The following is a 17,072-nucleotide window of genomic DNA, read 5'->3' on the forward strand; positions in this document are numbered from 1 at the left end:
GAAAATTTATTCGTTCTATTTTTATGAAAAATTTCAGCCCTGCTACGGCTATATGAACATAGAGAAGGTTTTGTTACCGAGCTGAAGTGCCCGTATGGAAATGTCCTTTTTTTCCCCAAAATCTTGGTCATCGAAGTTGCAGTATTAATGGTTTCGAGCTTGTGATTTATACTTTTAGATTTAAAACATAATGATTTCAAATTATTACCTAATAGATCTTCATTTTGACAGTAGTAAAGATCCCCATTCAGTCAAGAATGGAAACAAAGTTCTGGCTGTCAATCATGCTTTTTATATCCCGGATTGGTATAATTGATGCTGCTGGCCAATGTCATTTGGCAGAATACTCCATTGGTGGATTGTTCCTAAGGGGACACACGTTTAAAACATATCAGGTTGGACTCCCTGAGGACTGCTACTGCAAGTGCTTCCAAGAGCTCATTTGTCAAAGCTTCAATTTCGTCCTCGGCCAAAACCTTTGCGAACTGAACAAGCACACCAAGGAAGCAAGGCCTGAAGACTTTGTGCCAGACTGGAAAAGATTTTACGTAAAGCGTGTTACTAAAAGAGGTGCATTTGAAATTAAACTTGTTTAGTACTTTTTTACGAGCTCCATTCTACCATGCCTGATGCAATTTTATGTGGAAGTTTCAGAACGGTTGGCTTTTTATTGTTTAATAGTCATAAAAAAAAATTTTAGTATTTTTTTACAAGCTCCTCTGTTGTGCAATGACTGGTGTGATTTCATGTGGTAGTCTGAGAACGGTTGGCTTTTTATTGTGTATTAGTAATAATATCATCTAGGGGTGTAACTGGATAGGGTGGGGGAAAGGAAGAGAGTCTTTAGGTCGTGCGGGGGGGGAAGAGTTCTCAGGAGACCTAAGTTTTCCGTAACCGACCTCTGTGAGATACTTTATTTGTTTGTTTTTCTTGACGTTAGTCTCATGCAAATGTTATAATGTCATTAAGGTTCGAGAAAAAGCGCAAATCTTAAGGGCCCAGGTTCTAATGCCAGGTACTCCATCTGTTGGTCCTTCTCGCCTAATGACTACGAGTCTGCTGATAAACAAGAAGGACAGAGGTGTGAGCCACCTCACCTGAGTCACGTGGAAATAAGTAACTGTGTCCCCCCATAAAAACATTCGAGTAACGCCCCAGTTAGCGTTAATGAAATCGTCAACGTAGTTGTTATCCTCATCGTTGTCGTTATCGTTTCGTAGCTTCAGTACTATTTCTGTTTCCTTCATCATTTTAGGCTTAATTAAAAAGATTCAGTCCATTTCGCAAAGTAAATGAATTTAAATTTCAGTTTTTCAGTCAAAAAAGGCAAAGAGGATATTTTAATGCTCAATATGAAAGTGATACTTAAAACTGTTCCCTGAATTCCTAAGTGGCAACGTAATGAATAGGTTGTCATGATCATGGTAATCATATTCTCTTTTTTCTTGGCGCAGTTTCTCTCGGAACCATTAGAGAGCTTCCAGCCGAATCATGCAGTGAGATCGCAGCGAGCGAAGGAAATAAGATGGTTAACAGGAAATACTGGACATACTCTGATGGGCATAGTGAGGTCATCGAGGCCTACTGTGAAGGTAAAATTAGTTTGGTCCCACTGCCTTCTCGATCATGGTTCTTGCATTTATGCAATACTATTTAGAAACGTTCTTTTCTTTTCGATTGGTAGCAGTAGTTTCTCCTTTTTAAACTATTAAACTTACTGAAGAAAACAATAGAGAAAATTTAAAGATCTGTCACCGACGAGAGAGAAAGAATCCGAACTTGTTTCCCTTTTACTTTTGCTCTTTAACAACTTACTTACAGAGGACTCATAATAGGGTGGGTCAGGTGCCTAGGCCATTCACTGCGCCGATTCATGTGTGACAAATGGCCCCGCGTATTCCCGGGATATGCAATGTGAAAGTCCGAGTCCTTCGCGACACTGCAGGGTTCTCAAGCAAGTGGATGATAGTTGGACATGCATTTAAAATCCATTTCTGGAAGAAGGGAGAATTAACTGTTTGAGGTGAAGCTGCTTGTAATCGGACTGGTGAAATTAAACATTTCTATAGAAATCAGTAGCAGAGCAGTTATTTCAATATTTCTTATTTTAGATGACTGGCAAAAAATAAATGGTAAAGAGCCTGTCTTCTTTAGAACCAAAGATAACGAGTATGGAGCCTTCAACATGACAAAGAGTGGACGAGTGAAGACAATGAAGCTTGTTCACAGGTCAGGGTCGGTGCGCTGCAACCCTTCCACTGGCGGATCATACTGGGGCTACACAAATAAGTTTCTTTATCACGATAAGTTGACGACAATCATCACAGATGACAACAAAAACGCCATTCTGCCTCCCTTAAAGAAGCTGGAAGGATTAAAGCCCGGTGGTTCTTATCCACGTGGTGCCAAACAGCACTTTTACAGTCTTGATGGAAACAGCCTTAAATCACCAGAGCTCGTATTTCGCAACCTTACCAATCCGTTCTCTGTGTCACTCAGCCAAGAGATGCTGATATGGTATGGACAGGATTGGAAGGACTGCTCGGAAAACGAGAACAAGGGAAAAACCTGTGTCGATGTGTACGTTTGGTATGAGTAAGAAGCAAATTAGACGAAGCTCTTGGCTTATCTGAAATTCACAATAATTACAGAGATCAAGTCAAACGCTTCTTAAAAGTACTTTAAGACAAATAGCTTCCTCGTTATATCCTCCTATCATTTGTGCCGTAAAACCTCTGTTAAAGACAAAGGCGAAGATTGCTTGTTTAATTTGATTACAAAGTTGGCTGCCAACGCCTTTCATTTGTAAAATTATAAAAGATTCCGCAAAGCTGTGAAGTAACAAGGGGCCTCTTGTTTGCTTAAGTCTTTGTAGGCTTTAGGCTTTTTTGTTTATTTTTGTATCTGTGTTTGGTTTAACAAGAAAATGGCACTTTGGTTATCCATCTGTTAACTTAAACACAGGTAGCCAACCACTCTATGTCTAATGGTTTGGTGACATTAATTAAAAAAAATGACTTCATCTAGTTATTCTAAAGAACCTTGAGGGGAAAATGGCAGACTACCATACTATATGTTGGGGGGGGGGGGAGGGGGGAGCAAGTTATTACGAGATAATTTGGTTTTCTCGATTGAGTTGATAATGTAAATTATATTTTATTGTATACATGCTTAGATTTACAAACAAAAAAGAGGCGCGAAATAAATTTTCATTTGCAAGCTGCTCGAAGAACCTGAGAGCCAATCAACAATCGCGTATTGCTTTTTTTTCACGTGTGAGGAAAACGATACATCCATTCAGGAGCCGTATGTCATGTTTTTCCTACGTGTGAAGCATTTCCACTGGCACCCTTTGGCTATGCTATTATATACATACTTAGACTTACACGAATAAAGGCGCGAAATGAAGTTTCACTCGCAAGCCGTTGCTCGAAGAAGCTGAGACCCAATCAACGATCGCTTATCGCTTTTTTTTTCAGGTGTGAGGAAAACGATACGTCCATTCAGGAGCCGTGTATCGTGAGTTTTTTTTTCGCGTGTGAATCATTTCCACATGCAGCCTTTCGCTTATCAATCCATTTGGAAAAGATTTAAAACCGGCTGCTCTCAGGACTGTTCATCAAGTCCATTTATTAACAAAAGATGACTGAGGAACTTCTGAGGAGGATTATGTGGAATGGAAAGCAAGCAGAACAAAAAACACAAAAGAAATAACGATTAATTAAAAAAAAAAAAAAAACAGGCGAGATTTGAAAACCATTCCGAGAATTTTTGTGACGAAAAGCACGAGGAAATTACAAAATTTATCTTGAGGAGTTTATTCGCTCCGTTCGAGGAAGAGATAGAAAAGATTATGAACCCACAAGCTTAAGATGCTTCGTGTCCTCTGTTTCAAGTACTGACAGATATTCTAATATTTTTCATTCGCCATCATTCCACTAGGAAGGCAATTTTCATGGTTTACATCTTTCACGATCGATTTTAACAGAGTTTGACTTGAATCTGTTTAAAAATAAATTTCCATTTAACGAGAATCGAATTTCCGTATGTAACTAATAAACATGATACACCATGGCAAGTCTTTCCGTTTAGTAATTACGCACTCGTCGGCCTGCACCCGAAATATTACCCTTTCGCTGCGCTTTCTCGTTCGTTTTCCGACACTACGAACTCGTGTGTAAATACCACACGGACAGACTTCCGTGATTTCCTTTCCCTGAAGAGACTCATCTATCTACAGTCATAACTACTTCAGTGCTATCAGCGGAAAAAATCTTTTTGACTATCTGTTTGTTTACAGAGATAGGTTCCCTCTCTCATTCCTTCTTGTTTTACCCTTCCTTTCACAGATGCGACCTGACGGCTCAGATGTATGCTCTTGGGAATGTACGCCTGGCCTTGATTCAAAAGACAAGGTGCTTTCAATTCGGATGAATATATCTGCTGTAAGCCTTCGAGCGTGCAAGATAGGGACCTTGAGGCAGAGGGAAACAAAAAGCGAAAAAAAGATTGGAAATGAGAAAAGTTGTGGACGAGTGACAGGAATTTCGTTTTAGCAATTAATCTAAAGAAAATAAAAAATTAAACAAACAAACAAACAAACAAAGCAACGAACTTTTCAAATTTCTAAAGATAATCAATTTGATATATTTTAAAGCTGAAGTAAAAATACTTTTAATTACAGAAAAGAACCAAAGTCTTCCAAAATACTGCGACGAAGCCACTTTAAAATCATAGCATATTTTTAAAGAAGCTAGAAGAAGCTAGAGTTGCTCTCGGCTGCGCCCCGAGCAACTCTTACGCTATCTTATGTATCCAAATAAAATTCAAACTGATGTTAATAGTTTTTTTAAAGTCTTGTGTTAGCATGACTCATGCCATCATGAGCAGCTTATGGTGTTGTACCCGTTCACTTTGTTTTTACACGTTACATTAAAATTACGTTTATCAATTCAAATGTTAATGTAACTTCAACGGATACAACAGAATGAATTGACGATGGCATGAGTCATGCCTAACCGTGTCTTTAAAAAGCTAATAGGGACCTTAACCAGTCAGGACGGCAACGCCAAGGAAGACTCCGATTAAAAAATGAATTTCTACTCTTAGTTAGAAACATGGCTTAGTTTCAAACATGGCCGCTGGAGCATACTGTCTCATATGGCGCCACAGCTCAACTTAGGCATGACGTATAAAAGTAGCGTTGAGTTCCCAGTGGAAATTAAAACAATTTGCCGTCGCGGTTTCGGTTCGTAGACGACGCAAATTTTGGCGATTTCACGTTGTTGTTTTGCATAGGACGGCTAAGAAATGTACTAAGTTTCAAAACGCAAGTGCTAAGCTATTGTTCTGCCAATTAGATCTCTTGTTTTTCCACGTTCCCGTCGCCGTCGTAGTTGCTTAAGGTTGCTTAAGAAAACTACGACCGCAACGGCAACGGAAACGTCACCAAACAAATGGTTTAATCAGCAGAACAATGGCTGGCACGAGCGTTATAAATCTTTGTAGATTTCTTTGCGCTCTCTGCAAAACAGCAGCATGAAATGACCAAACTTTGCGTTGTCTGGAGAACGTGAACGTCGACCGCTGATTTTTAAATTTATTTTTCTTATTTAATACTGTGTTCCAATTTCAGTTTCGATGTAGTTTTGACTGTGAGAAACAAACTAAATGACTTTAGAGTATCGCGGGACTCGTAGGTAAAATAAAAGTTTATTTTTTAAGCGTCGCCGTCGTCCTCTCTTAAAAGCTCATTTGCAACTATAGACATGAGAATGTCGAAACATGTCTTGTAAATTGAAATTTAAAGTTGTCTTTTCTTTATTGAGAGTTATTGTCACTCTGCTGCCTTTACGTCCGTTTGATACAACGGAATAAATTGACAATGGCATGAGTCTCATGCCTAACCGTGTCTTTAAAAAGCTATTCAAGGATTCGATCCAAACTCTGACCTAAGATCTAGTCCGTGATCCATTCGTGATCCTGTTCGTGATACGGTCCGAGTTGTGTCGACGTCGAAACAAATGTTTTCTCTATGGATATATTACTTCAGTTTGCGCATTTTAAATGAGGAAATAAGGAACAAGGATATCTTAAGATAAAGCGGTGTCAACCAAAGATAATGATCAAAACACAAAGTAGGTTAACAATAAGCTATAACAGCAAGTTGAAATTAATTTTCAATTAACTAAAAACTGTTTAGAAGGGAAAAACTGTTTCAATAGACTGCTTTTAGTTGAGACTCAATTGATGCTAAACCAGATGGTTGCAAGCCCATGATGTTCTTTTCTTCTTATTGGCTTGCTTCGAAGTAAATTAACTGAGAAATTTAATGGGAAATGGTAATTGGAAGACGAAATATATTTTTTTATGCAAAATACTCGTCATCTTCTTTCTTGTCATCAAGGAACGAAGTTTTATGTTTCGCGACTCCCCAATTTGCTTCTTAAAGATCGATTTATTGGCAGAGGGACAAATTGAGAAAGGTATCATCATTTTCTTTTTCTTGTTCTGGTTTAGTTCGTATCACTGAAACACGCTTCATCTCTGTATGTTAAACTGTTGTTAAATTGTTGATGATGTGCTGTGTATAATTAATCTTTGCTGGTGATCATCATCTATTTTATTTCTATTGAGAGTTTTTCTGTTCCATTGTTGTGCTCCGTCTTTTCGTTTATTGATGATTCTTTTAAAAATTCTTCTAATAACATGAGAGGAATTCGGTCTAGGTCTGGCTACGATCTTGAACTTTAGATGATGATAGCGATAGTATAATCTTCGCTGCATGGCAAAACTTTATCAAGTACTTTGGCTCTGTATGCCCTATTTGTAATTGATGCTTCATGAATTAGCATTAATCTAGGTCTAAGTGATCGTCAGAGCTAAATCATTTTGGCCCGTTCAAATGTTTCACGGAAGCATTTCCTCGTAAAAAATTTATTGAAAAAAAAAAAAAGTAGCGCCGGTAAAAATAGAGAAAAGATTAAAAATATGTAGTTATTTAGGAGATATCTTGCAATTTTGTGGTGGTTCCTTTTTTGTCAAGAGACTGACATTTAAAGTGCGCTAGTACACGTATCTATTAAAATGACCATGTTGGATGTTTTTCCTCTCAACACCTGCCGATTGAATTAACTATGATGCATTTCATTTTCAACGCTTTTCGATTCTTTACTACTTCTAAAAATTTTGAATAAAAAACAGAAAGGGAATCGATTAACTCACAAAAAGAAAAATAAATCAAGCAAAAAATTAAAAAAAGAAACAAAGCGAAATAAAAAAGAAAACAAAAAACAAAAGAGATAAAAAAAGACGGAACAAAGAAAAACGAAAAATTAAACTAACCGAAATGCTCAAATTTAAAGTGTTTTTAAAGGAATCACATTTTTACGGTGGCCCATAGGGGACATGACACATTCTTTTTTTTTTTTTTTTTTTTTGTGGCGTGATAAAATCAAAATATCGCGCGATAAATTAAAATTACCGCGCGATAAATGAAAAATTATCGCGCAATAAATAATGTCTTGAACTGAGTGGAGTGCAAGTTGTATAGGTAATCATATGATTCCGAGTGTAATTTGGAATAAATAAGCATGAGTAAATTTTTTCAGACTAACAAAATTGAATAAGCCCGTAGGGCGAGTGCAATTTGTGGTCTTTGGAAAAATTTACAAGTGCTTATTTATTCCAAATTGCACGAGAAAATCATGTGATTATCTATTAATAATAGACATGAAAAAATACGAGGTAGCTACTCATAGCAACGCAGAAGAAAAGCGCGCGCATCAGGTGCAAAAGTAATTTATTCAAACCCTGCAAGTGACATTGACTTTGACATTGACCTTGACATTGACATTGACCCATCATTCTGACCAATCTGAATTTATGGTTTGTTTCTTTCTTTGCACTGAATTAACCGTCTTCTGCAGTGAATTAACTGAAAACTGCATTCATCTTAACCAACCAGAATCGAGGAATGTTTTCATGTATATTATTAGGGCTAAAATCATACGCGTGATTTCAAAATCGAAAGAGCGCGCAGCGCGAGTTCGATTTGAAATCATGAGTATGATTTCAGACCAAAATTGCACGACACGAGGTTCAATTGCCACTTTATTACATCACTTTGAAATATCCCAAATACAGGACTTGGTCAATTCAAATATTTTGCTGATGCAGTACTGTAGTGTCTAAAAATGAAGAAGTATGCCACAAAAGGCAGCCACGAAGGCGAACAACAACAGCAAAACCAGTACACGTTTCTTTTAATAATCTTCCCGCGCTCACACTTTCCCGGATGTATACTTTTACATAAACAACCGCTGTCCTAGTTTACTACAAGTACTGAGCCGGTTTTTAAATAAAAAGCAGAACCGGAAACGCTTTTACATCTTATTTTGTATGCAAAACAGAAAGACTAACGTCATGTGTCAAAAACTCAGTCAAGCGTAAAATGATGCAATTTAGAGCAAAAAATGGTTATCATCCAAAGCACCAGCGAATAAGAATTGACTACGGTCTTTGTTCGAGAGCGAAACGGAAACTCAAAACAAACACGTTTATTCTAACACGGAAAACTGTTAACTCACGGTAAACGACAACGACCGTTAAATAAACCGCCACTCGATAAAATGGCACACGTCAAAAATAGAAAGGTCCGCGTGATTTGCTTACGATGTTATTAACCTACGTAATCCCAAAGCACGCGCGTGCGAGTCGCGCGCGCATAAGTTCGTTCACGTCTTCTTAAGGTGGCTCGTACCAGTTTCCTCGCGCGGGGAACAGGTCACTCTTGCGTGACGCGCGCGTGAGAAACGTGCGAAAGAAGCGCGAGATCAAAAGATGAAAATTCAAAACAAAGATGGAGGCGCGTGGAATTTTTTCTACTATTGTGAGAAGTTTACCTAAGAGCTTCTATTTGATATGTTGAGCGGCCGCTGTGAATGCAGGAGATAGAAACTAAGATAACGAAGACGATTTTCGGAGAGGTAAAGGTTGCTTTACTTCACATTTAAAGAAATATTCAACCGACATGAAATCTTGCGACGGCTAAAAAAGAAGAACTTAAGTGAAGGATAATCTACCTGAAGTGGAAGAAGACTTTGAAACTTCAAGGAAAATAATATGATATAGCCAGAAGTCATGTGTAGGATTTTTTAGATGAGCTCGGGAGGCTGTCTTTGACGGCTGTTAAATGATTTTCTTAGCAGTAAACGTCTGTAAACATCAGATCGTAGGTGCTCGCGCGAGCACACGCAATTGTCAGCGGTAGCTAAAACAGATCATGAGCAAATGTCGATCTAAGAGATTTCAGATTTTTCAATGCGCGAGAACGCGCGTGGAAATTGCTAAACTCACGAAAGCTATTGCATAAAAACAAGTCCGGTGACTCCTTCTTTTTATTGTTCCAATATGATAATAACGTCGAAAGGAATCATCAGAAAAAAACAAGAAAATTCTACGGGAGGAAATTTGCGAGGTGTAAAAATTTCCCTTTTTGTAGATTTTCTGAAATTCCGCTCCGTAGAAATTTTTAAAAATCTTTGTGCATTTTCCTTTTCAAGTGCCAAAAGCAATCACTGAAAAAAATCAGGGGATCACCGGGTTAGTTTTCGAATTATTTAAGCCACAAGCTAAAAAATGCGTCTGAATAAGCCTATGAAAGCGTTGCCATGGAAACTGTTCGTGACGAAATGACACTTATTTTTGGATAACCAATGATTATGTAATTCAACCCTGTAAAAGTGTTCAATTGGCCTTGGTCAGTCTTTCTGTTGTATACTTTCAAAGTTACAAACCATCAAAAATATGAAAACCGGTACGAGCCACCTTAAGAGGCTGACTATTTAACTCTTGACGGGGGGTGGGTGATTTTTAAAAAAAATTTCCTGCAAGCGCTTGTTGGAAGAAAAAATTGCATGCAGCCCGAAAAAAAAGGAAAAAAAGAGCATTTAGAACAGAAAAAATATCCTACCCAGCAGATTGCTAGAAAACATATTTCTTGATGACCAGAAATCACCCACCCCCTCCCTCAAAAGTTAAATGGTCGGCCCTTATGGTGGCTCGTACTAGTTTCTTCGCGCGGGGAACAGATGACTCTTGCGTCACGCGCGAGAGAAACGTGCGAAAGAAGTACGAGATTAAAAAACGAAAATTTAAAACAAAGATGGCGGCGCGAGGATTTTTTTTTCTACTTTTGTAAGAAGTTTACCTAAGAGCGTGTATTTGATGTGTTGAGCGGCCACTGTGAATGCAGGAGATAGAAACGAAGATAAAGAAGACGATTTTCGGAGAAATAAAGGTTGCTTCACTTCACACCTAAAAGAAATATTCAACCGATATGAAATCTTGCGACGGCGAAAAAGCAGAACTCAAGTGAAGGATAATCTACCTGAAGTGGAAGAAGACTGTGAAACTTCAAGGAAAATAATATAATATAGCCAGAAGTCGTGTGTAGGATTTTTAAGATGAGCCTGGGAGGCTGTCTTTGACGGCTATTCAATGATTTTCTAAGCAGTAAACGTCTGTAAACATCAGATGGTAGGTGCTCGCGCGAACACACCCGATAGTCAGCGGTACCTATAACAGATCATGAGCAAATGTCAATATTATCGAATCCAAATGCGCGAAAACGCGCGTGGGAATTGCTAAACTCACGAAAGCTATTGCATGAAAGCAAGTCCGGTGACCCCTTCTTTTTATTGTTCCAATATGATAATAGTGTTGAAAGGAATCGTCAGAAAAAAAAACTAGAAAATTGTACGGAAGGACATTTGCGATGCGTGAAAAGTGCCTTTTTCTAGATTTTCTAAAATTCCGCTCCATAGAATTTTTTAAAATCTTTGCGCATTTTCCCCTTCGATTGCCGAAAGCAATCACTAAGAAAAATCACGGGGTCACCGAGTTAGTTTTTAAATTATTTGAGTCATAAGCTAAAAAATACGTCTGAATGATCCTTTGAAAGCGTTGCCATGGAAACTGCTGGTGACGAAATGACACCTATTTTTGGATAGCCAATGATTATATAATTCAACCCTGTAAAATTGTTCAATTGGCCTTGGTCAATCTTTTTGTTGTATTCCTTCAAAGTTACAAACCAGCAAAAAGATGAAAACTGGCACCAGCCACCTTAAAGGGCCTGTAAACCCAAAAATCGTACATTTTCTTTTCACGTAGCTGTTTAGCAAATATATCAAGTACTTCAAATGTGCAATTCGTTTTTTCTCAAAAGTCCATTCTCACCTTGAAAAAGGTCTTCCAAATTCAAAACATTCGCCATCTTGAATTGCGCCATCTTTCCTGTGACGTCACGGGTGGAACCTTCCTGTACTGAGGTCAATTTCTTTTACGATCGCGTGAGATATGTGCAAGTCTCCTTCGCAGCCCCTGTTTGCCGGTCTAGTCACGATTTTTTTACTTATAATTTGGTTGATTATATTAAAATTTTTCGTAATGGTAAAGCATTGTGTCGTCCAGTTTTGTAGTAATTCAAACAAAACCGGGCATACAATGCATAAATTTCCAAAAGAAGCAAATTTGAAGCGACAATGGGTTAAATTTGTTCAAGTTAAAAGAGCCGATTTTGACGAGCCGTCCGAACATTCTGTTGTCTGTAGCAGTCATTTGTCCCCCGATTGCTATGAGAAAAGCTATATGGTCGAAATGGGTCTTAAGAAGCTAGCAAAAGCTACTTCTTCCTGTTGCTGTGCCGACGATTCAAGCCCTACTAGAAAAAAATTCTTCCGAGGTAAAAAAGCGACCTTTGCATTCAGCAGACAGCGCAAATCCAGAGGTGACCGACCGTGCTGAGAAACGACCGAGCAGAAGTAGAGCTCTTCAAAAGTTGGAAGTTAACAGGGTGAGTACCGAACTGATTTACGCGGAAACCTCCAGATTTTTGGTTCTCTTAAAACACCTTTCTTTCTCACCTGTTAAAAGATTATGGGGAAGCCAGTTGTTCGGGAGCCAGTGATGAGCCCAAAAAAGACACTGATCTGTTTGAACCTTTGCCGGAAACCGAAACACGTATCAAGAAAGAATTCGTTGATTTCGGTATACAATGCGATCTGGAATTTAGTTGGTTAAATATTCCACGAACATCTACCGCGAGTGTGGGTGAGACAAAAATCTGTCAAAAGAAATCTTCGAAGAGAATCTTTGCCAGCCCCGCTTGCTGCTTTCTTTGAGAAACCCTGCAAAGAAGTGCCAGTTGGAGAATTTGGTTCACGGTTTACACAGCGGTGAAGTTTTAATCAAAGGTCATTAGAAAAAATTTTTTTACTTTGAATAGAAATTAAAAGATCCAGAGTTCAGCTTGCGAAACTATCTCTCTATATTTCCAATCGAAGCAAACACAAAAAGGTTCGATAATTATATATATACATATATAGATACAGGCCACACTCGCAAATCTTTACATTACAACTTGTTTATCAATAATAATACTTCGGAGATGAAGGAAAGCACTATATATATAAATATTTCCTTTCGAACAGGCAAAACCGCTGGTGTTGTAGGACATGAATAATTATGATCTGCATTTACATGTACCATTGTTTCTGTCAAAGGTTTGGCGATTTTAATCCAGTGTAAGAAGTTAAAAAATCAGCTGGAAAAGTGCTTCGGATTTTATTTACCGCACTACATGGCAGAGCGACCCTGACATTCTTGCCGAGATAACCCCAGCGAGCCAGCTGTCTGTAGGCAATGTAGCGAAATTTCCTCCCAGGAGAGAGAAAAATAACTAGCTCTAGCACTATGTTATTTAATCAATAGCACAAACAACTCCAGCAAATCGATCTCAAAAACAGATTAAAATAAAACATTTCGCTTACTCGTTTTGGGAGTGATTATCTGTACCGTATTGCTGCCTGTACGCGTAATAGGCCCTCTCCAGCACCCAGACATCGAGGCAGGTTGACTGAAAACCTGGATACTCAGTAATACAAGTCATTTGGGTTTCAGGCCTTTGTTCCTCCACCTTTTGCCACACTTGCCCGATATCCGCACAACAAAGACTTTCATGTGTTGTCGGCATTGCCTGACAAGTTCCACACTCGCACCATTGACAATTTTATATAACACACCCACGGACGCTCAAGTTAAAAAACTTCTGTTACATTCTTTTAGATTAGAAACTTGCTTTATTAAGTTTTCATGTCACAGATACATAAATTACACAATGAATTAAATACCAGACGGTGTTTCCGAGACGATCGGCATCGCTGTCAACCGGTTCTGTGCTGTCTTCGGGCGAATCGTTTCGGTGAACTCTACGCGGCTCATGTTGATAAGGACGTGGCCCAGACTCTCCTAAAGGTTCTGAATTATCCACATCGTTGTCATATAAGTTTAAGGCATTCGAGTCGCTTCCCTTTGACAAAACATCGTCCGAACTACTGCTACGTAAACGAGCTGCCATACCAATGCTACTGTGAAGTCCGTGTTGCGCAAGTTTAGTTCCACCGCTTACGTCACGACCTCTCTCTGTTGTTTTCACCAGAAGTGGAATTTCAGTATAAAATGCCGATTTTCTCTTTAAGTAAGTCGAATTGGGCAAAATCAATTGCAGATTCGTTTTCTATGACACTTTTACAGGGAATAAGAAAAACATGTATTCTTGGGTTTACAGGTTCTTTAACAGTCTTGGAGAAGGAGATCATACGAGTTATAATTAAAGAATTGGATCCTGCTGGCGTACAGTCACGATCATCAAAGCGATTACGAAGGAGAGAATACCGTGGTAAAGGACCCAGCTACATTTGGCATATAGATGGTTACGACACGCTCAAACCATTTGGGTTTTGCATTCATGGGGCTATCGATGGTTACGGCCGACGTATTCTTTGGTTAGAAGTTGGTCGTACAAACAACAACCCAAAACTCATTGCTAACTATTTTACAGAATATTTTCGTCAAATTGGTGGAGTACCGAGGATGGTGCGTGCAGATGCGGGAACAAAAAATGTATATGTCGCGGGAATAGAACGGTTTTTGAGGTCAGGGTGCAAAGATGCATTTTCAGGTGATAAAAGGTTAGTGTACGTGGAATGTCAGTCAGCAACCAGAGGACAGTGGCTTGGTGGTCCTTTCTGAAGTAAAGTAATGCCAGCTGGTGGATCGAAATTTTTAAAGACATGAGAGATGAGGGTATCTTTTGCGATCATGACCCAATTCACTTCGAATGCTTAAGATTCTATTTCATGCCTTTGAATCAAGGAGAACTCAACAAAGTTGCCATACGCTGGAATCAGCACAGGATAAGACCTTTGCATAATGTAGAATCCCCTTCTGGCCGAGCAGATGTACTGCATTATGCATTATGTTCCTGCATGGACAAATGCAACGGATTACCGGACAGAAGTTGACCTAGATGAAACAGATCTGATTGATGGTGTATGATCTACTTCCTGATTTAGATGAAATCCTATTCAAATGGATATTACTACGTCCCTCAGTATTATAATTACGTATATCGAAATTACGAGAAAACAAATTCAATGAGTACGATGGACAGAAACCATTTATGCCGCGGAAAACTTGAAGACATTTGTGGAAAGTCCATGGTATCTCTCAGTTAGTGGTAATCAACCTAACTCCTTAAAGAGCTGTTCAGAGCTTACTTCTCCAATCTTACGCTTAAGGATAATACGAGCACCTCGTTTTTGTAATCTTAACAGCCTATCCAAAGATGTTTTATCTGAATTGGACCATACAATATCGCAATACTCGTATAATGGTTGAACGATTGAATTATGCAGTTGCTTACAAACATCAATGCTAATATATTTTCTAATTCTACTCAAGAGTCCAAGTCTACGAGAAACTTTTGAAGCTATAGTATCAATATGTCCATGCCAGTTCAAACTGAATTCAAATCAAAAATGACTCCTAAGTATTTAGAAAAATCTTTTACCGGAAGAAATGATCCTGAAATTTTTAGGACAGGCCTACTGGCTTTAGCCAGACGCTGACTGTGCCAAACACCATGACATTTGTCTTGGAGCAGTTAACTATCAGACCATTATCACGGAGCCAATTGCTCAAGGACCTAAGCTCTTCTTGAAGGACACGTTCGATCCTTGCTGGCGAAGAACAGTGCTGTGTCATTCGCATATAAAACAACCTTGCTTTGCTTGACACAGTTTGGAAGATCGTTGATAAAGATAAGGAATAACAAGGGTCCTTAAACGGATCCTTGCGGTACACCAGAGTTCAAATCCATGGGCTCAGGGGTGGTTCCACTGACACAGACAGACTGAGTTCTGCCAGACAGATAATTATCAAACCCGTGAAAAGCGTGTCCAGTTATACCAAAGTTACTGTGTATTCATTTCTGCGCGAAATAGAGGATATTAAAGCCTATGAGCATTGTGTAACTACTCGTGTACATGTAGTAATTTGACCCCATTCGGCCCGGGCTTTTTCTTGATCTTTTCAGACCGGGGAGGGAAGCGAATTCCGCCCCCCTTCATCTCCGTAACTTGAGCAGAATATTTGAGCAAGGACAATGAAATTTAGAGGGCATATAATATAGACTAGAGGATAAGCAAACTGATGAAAGTTTATTTCAAGGCTTTAGTGTGACACAACAGTATAAGTCATGCAATCATCAAAAAGTTATCACAAAATATAAATCAATAATACAAAATTTCCACGGGCTCGGATCGCAGTTTATCAGATGAAAATTAGACTGAAGATATGGTTAACCAATAATTTTATAAAGCAGTTTAATTTCATTATCAATAAAGGTTTTTTAAACCTGACAACAACGCTCTTATCGACACATCTGCCTTCCAGAACTTTACAAACCTGCAATGTAATCAGAAAGATTAGATAATCCACTCTCGTTTTCAGACACTGACATTCATCCTTGAAAGAGTCTCGTAAGATTTCGCAACATCAAGGCTTACTCTACTGATTCACGGAGCTATGTGATCTTTTTACGTGGATAAAACGAACTATTTTAAAACCTCAAAACATACCTCCTCAACTGTGGGAGCCATTGTCGTCCACAGAAACAACGTCCGTGACAGCCGATTACGTGACTTAACAAGTTTGCCATTTATCGCGCGATAAATGATATATTGTGTCAAAAAAGAGCCAATCAGATTACAGGGACAACCAGTGATTTCAAAATGGATGTAATGGATGTAAAAATTATTCCACGAGCGCGCGTTGGATTGAGATGATAGATAGCTAACGAGGCTATCGTCTCATATCCAACAAGCGCGAGTGGAATACCCAACAAACCCTCTTCCGGTTCCTCTTTTTTTAAAAAAACCGGCTCAGTACTGCATCAGCAAAATATTTGAATTGACCAAGACCTGTATTTGGGCGATAAATGATAAATTATCGCGCGCCAATAGATATTATTAAAAACTGGATCATTGGATAATGGGATGCAAGACGTTTTATTGGCTTAGTCATTATGGTCTATGAGCCCGATACCATAATCTACATATATGGTAAACGTACGCGTCAGCTTAAAATTAAAAGAGAGCTAAAAAATTTAAGATTTGTTAAGATTTGTCTAATATCTTGGGGGCGTTTTTAATAAAACAATTATTCCACTCGCGCTTGTTGGATATGAGACGATAGCCTCGTTAGCTATCTATCATCTCAATCCAACGCGCGCTCGTGGAATAATTTTTACATCCATTACATCCATTTTGAAATCACTGGTGGTTTCTATAATCTTATTGGCTCTAATTGGTGCGATTTATTCACAAATCGCACCATTTTTTGCTCTAAATCGCATTATTTTACGCTTGACTGAGTTTTTGACACATGACGTCAAAGTCTTTCTGTTTTGCATACAAAATAAGATGTAAAAGCGTTTCCGGTTCCGCTTTTTTAAAAAAAAAACCGGCTCAGTACTGCATCAGCAAAATATTTGAATTGACCAAGTCCTGTATTTGGGCGATTTCAAAATGGATGTAATAAAGGGGTAATTGAGCCTCGTGTTGTGCAATTTCGGTCTGAAATCATACCTGCGATTTCAAATCGAACTCGCGCTGCGCGCTCGTTCGATTTTGAAATCACACGTATGATTTCAGCCCAAATTGCACTCC

General features: G+C 38.7%; 2 protein-coding genes across 3 annotated transcripts; both read left to right on the plus strand.

The window, feature by feature from the left end:
* Positions 1 to 257: 257 nt before the first annotated feature.
* Positions 258 to 2,599, plus strand: LOC148716390 (uncharacterized). 2 transcript variants are annotated; one of them, XM_088744474.1, is made up of 3 exons: positions 258 to 570; positions 1,455 to 1,592; positions 2,112 to 2,599. In XM_088744474.1, the coding sequence occupies exons 1-3, from the start codon at positions 258 to 260 to the stop codon at positions 2,597 to 2,599; spliced, it is 939 nt and encodes a 312-aa protein (XP_088600600.1). The 2 variants fall into 2 exon arrangements, with proteins under 2 accessions (XP_088600600.1, XP_088600601.1); XM_088744475.1 differs by lacking the exon at positions 1,455 to 1,592.
* A 3,769-nt stretch (positions 2,600 to 6,368) lies between these two features.
* Positions 6,369 to 15,380, plus strand: LOC148716391 (uncharacterized). Its single transcript, XM_088745895.1, has 2 exons — positions 6,369 to 6,485; positions 13,631 to 15,380. Exons 1-2 carry the CDS (start codon positions 6,419 to 6,421, stop codon positions 14,092 to 14,094), a joined length of 531 nt encoding a protein of 176 aa, XP_088602021.1. The 5' UTR covers positions 6,369 to 6,418; the 3' UTR covers positions 14,095 to 15,380.
* The last annotated feature ends 1,692 nt before the right edge of the window (positions 15,381 to 17,072 follow it).

This window comes from Stylophora pistillata, chromosome 14, assembly GCF_964205215.1.
Source record: "Stylophora pistillata chromosome 14, jaStyPist1.2, whole genome shotgun sequence".
NCBI lineage: Eukaryota > Metazoa > Cnidaria > Anthozoa > Scleractinia > Pocilloporidae > Stylophora > Stylophora pistillata.